The 3,840-nt window shown below is 38.1% G+C and overlaps 1 protein-coding gene across 1 annotated transcript in view; it reads right to left on the reverse strand.

Moving 5' to 3' along the window:
* Positions 1 to 258: 258 nt before the first annotated feature.
* The window catches only part of LOC103135822 (E3 ubiquitin-protein ligase mib1-like), an 11,515-nt gene continuing 7,933 nt past the window's right edge, over positions 259 to 3,840 (reverse strand). The window contains exons 7-8 of the mRNA XM_007548751.2: positions 3,435 to 3,535; positions 259 to 2,849 (exon numbers count right to left, since the gene is read on the reverse strand). Coding sequence (XP_007548813.2) covers positions 2,709 to 2,849; positions 3,435 to 3,535 — 242 coding nt within the window. The 3' untranslated portion in view covers positions 259 to 2,708. The remainder of the gene's footprint in view (positions 2,850 to 3,434; positions 3,536 to 3,840) is intronic.

Below are 3,840 nucleotides of genomic sequence, written 5' to 3' on the forward strand. Positions count from 1 at the left end.
GGCGTCAGTTGTTTTCAATTACCCCACACCTCTCCTCCCTGCCACCACGTCTCCTCTGAGAGCCAGACGCAGCACAGCAGGAGAAAAGCAACAAAATGCTAATTTTCTTGCTGACATCTGAGCTCGACTTGAATAAACAAAACAAAAACAAACAAAAAAAAAACGCAAGCTGACGAACGCCACAGCAGTGGAAGGATTCGCGGGGAGGGGAAGGAAAAAACAAAACAAAAAAAAAAACAAGAAACGGCACTTTTAATGTCACGTGGTTCATTTAGGACTTTATTTCTGCGGTATGGTTGTTTTAAAAGCACTTGATAGCAATACAAACTGAATGTTTTTTTTGTTTTTTTTCCAGTGGTACAAGTCGTACTGCATATGTCAAACATTCATGCCAAAGATAACACTACCGATACATGACCAACAGGACAGCTCGAAAATAAATTTTAAAATGTTTTTATAACAACCATAATATGACAAATACTACAATAAAGCATATTAGTGCTCCTAGCTTAAAGTTTCATCATAGCCAAGGAAAAAAGGAAAAATAAAATAAAATAAAATAATTGCTTTGAGTCCTAACAAGCCAAAATGCTTGTTTGCGGTTGCAAATTTTCCACATTTCAGAGGAAGCCAGTGATCAGAGTTCTGACTCCAGATTAAAACGTTGTGGAAAAGTCGCTTCACACCTTTAACACAAATGCATTTTATTTTCCCATGACGCAAATGAGCTTACACAGACTTACTTCAGGAAAAAAAAACGAAAAAAAACAAGAAAAAAACACTTATACTGTTAAACTGCTACAAAACTATTGTCAACAAAAGTACATCACATATTTCAACATGAATATCAAAGCAGAATGTCTGAGACTTTGAGGCTACATAGTCAGAAGGCAGTGACACCTACAAAATCCTAATGTTAGGGCAAACATACAAAATAAATTATTCTACACTTTCTTATAGATTTGTTCTCTCTATGCTTAATAAATGTCGACTCTGAAGGGAAAACGTTTAAATAAATCTTTTAAAAAAAAATGTATTTTAGATCAAGAAAACCTAATTCCTCAAATATGCAGGTGCATCTCAGTAAATTAGAATATCCATGAAAAATTGATCTATTTCAGCAATTCAAAAATAAAACTAAGTTTCTATATCCGTTGCACTCAGTGTGATATTTTTGATGTCTTATAATTTTGGTGACTATGGCTTTCAGCTAATGAAAATCAAAAGATTTTTAAGTGATTTGAATGCAACTAATTAAACAACAACATTGTGGCCAGCACAGTCGGGTTAAAGACAGCAGTGAGATCCTTCAAAAGTGAAAATAAAGAAACCTGCTGTTTAGTGCTGCATGCAAGCACCATTAATGGGAAGTAAAAAACTCTTGCAGAAAAATGTTAAATATGTAACAGAGTGTTATTTCTGTCCGTTTTCATTAATATGGCTTATAGGTGATGAAAACTCAACAACCAGATTTTGTGGAAATTTAAACATTCAAATTTTGCAACACACTGAATTTTGGGTTTCAAATTGGTTGTAGTTCTAATTACTATAATTAACACTTAAAAAATGTATCACTCTGTGTAATAAATTACATCATTCAAGTTTGACTTTTTGTTTAAAGGAATTAGTGTTATGAATTCACTTGCCAAAGATCTTCTATTTTACTGAGACGCACTCGTATTGTGATAAAGACGTCTGGCAGCAGATGGCACAGACTCGTCGAATGCTACAACAGCAGTGCTTGCTAGAATTTCAACAGTTTAACACGGAGTTACGTCAGGGTGCTTGTTCTCCAGATATGTTTGCGTCACATTTGTGTGCAAAACGGTTACAACACAGGCTGCTCACAGGACAGAAAGCTGAATAGGTCGGTGTGTTTAAGTCCACAAAGCAAAACTCGAAAGTGCGTTGCAACACTGTCGTCGTTACAGCTCGGTAAACAAAGGTCAGGGTGTAGTGTGCTACCTGCAGGCGGTCAGATTAAAATGTCCACGTTCTGTTCGGTCACTGAGCTGAAGCGGACCTACAGGTTCTTTTCAGGTTTTCTAGTGCAAAACTGCCAACCATTTGGTCTCCTGCTGGGAGGACAGTCGGGGTATAAAGCATCAAATCCAGCTGAAAGTCCGACAGAACGAAATGCCTCGAACTTTTCATACTGTCATTAAGTCCAAATCTGGAGCTTCTGATAATACATTTGCATAAAGATTTTAAAAATACAGTCAAACTTGACAGCAGCTGTCACAGACTGTGACGCATGCATGAGAACTTTACGCCAAAAAGCAATAAGACAAACCTCCTCTTGTCAACGGCTGTGAATTTAGCCTAAGTTGGTCTTTGGAAAAATGCAGAGGAGGATTCAGCTGAACCTGAACTTCAGTCATTTGAACATAATTAAAAACCAAGGGAAAAAAAAACAAAAAACAAAACACAGAAAACTACATGGAGGAGAAGACAGTGGAAGAAGAATATGATTCCTGCAGGATGAGCGTCTGTCCGGCTGCACTAGAGACAAACAAAGACAATAACAGCCAGAGTGATCAGTTCATACGTTTTTATCTTTGTAACAGAACTTCCATCTGAACACACAGTCAAATCAACAAACAGCATTTGCAGAGAAGAGTTAAGACGTGGCTGGCTGACTCGGCAGCAGCTGGTGTGGATGCGCCGTTTGTGGGAGTTGTCATCGTTAAATAGGAGGAAGAGGAGACCTAGTAGAGGAGGATCCGGCGCTCGATGGCTTTGCGGCAGATTGGGCACTCGCTCATTCGGTCTCCGCACAGTTGGCAGGTGCCGTGGCCGCACATGAAGATCATGTTCTTCAGTCGGTCCAGACACACCGGACACATCGTCTGGAGGAAGGAGATACCCGCGTTTATTGTTATGCTGGGATCATTTTACGGCCTAATTCAAGTAAGGACATAAAATGACTCACAAAAGTGTTCATAACCCTTACTAGGGTTGTCATGGTGATGCATCTCAAACTCATACAAATATTTGGAAAATACTCAAAGAAAAGTCCACAGAATTTTTTTTTTAAAGCATTTGGTTCTTTCTAATAAAAATCCATAATATAGCAGTGGGACAATAATCCTAATGTAGTAAGTCATAAAAAAAACTATTAAGTAGCAAGCTGCTCAGCATTAGCCAAAGAACAGACAACTAAACACATAATATAAGTTTTTATGCATTTTAATATCCTCAAAAGGAATCGAAAAAACATTTTTAAGGTATAAATATGGATTTGGTCCACATGTACTTTGGTTCAAATAGACAAGGATGTGGTTTGCACAAAAACACTTTTTACAGGGAAAAGATCAAAGGGCATGAATATTTTTAGAAGGCTCTGTGAGCCTAGGGGAAATTTTACAGCATGTGGGCTGCAGTTTCGTTTTTTATTGTAAAGTTAATTATCCACATCATGTTTTTGTTCTCACCTGTTCCTTGATGTCTTGAAGCTGTTGCTGTAGCTTCTGCACATCAGCGTTTACGTTTGTGTTATCTTTATCCCTCTGCAGGGCTGGGATGTTTCCACTCGCTGTTCGAATAGAAAACGAACATGAAAACGCGTTGAGACGTGGGGGTGGGGGGAGTGTCAAAGGACTAAGCACATTAGTTAAGGCTAGGGGCCACCTTGGATATTACCCTACACCTATAAACTTTACTGCCAATAAAATAAATTAATTAAAAAAAAAGAAATATAGCTGCAGCAGCGTTGCCATTCTGACATGATCTTGGCAGCGAGTTACATATTAAAGCCAGAGTTCCATAAACAAGCAGGAGAAACATGCATTTTGAGTTTTTATTGTTTGGCAGATCACTTCTGGCTCAGTGTTTTGGCAC

The sequence above is a fragment of the Poecilia formosa genome, unplaced genomic scaffold (genome assembly GCF_000485575.1).
Source record: "Poecilia formosa unplaced genomic scaffold, Poecilia_formosa-5.1.2 Scaffold27, whole genome shotgun sequence".
Taxonomy (NCBI): Eukaryota; Metazoa; Chordata; class Actinopteri; order Cyprinodontiformes; family Poeciliidae; genus Poecilia; species Poecilia formosa.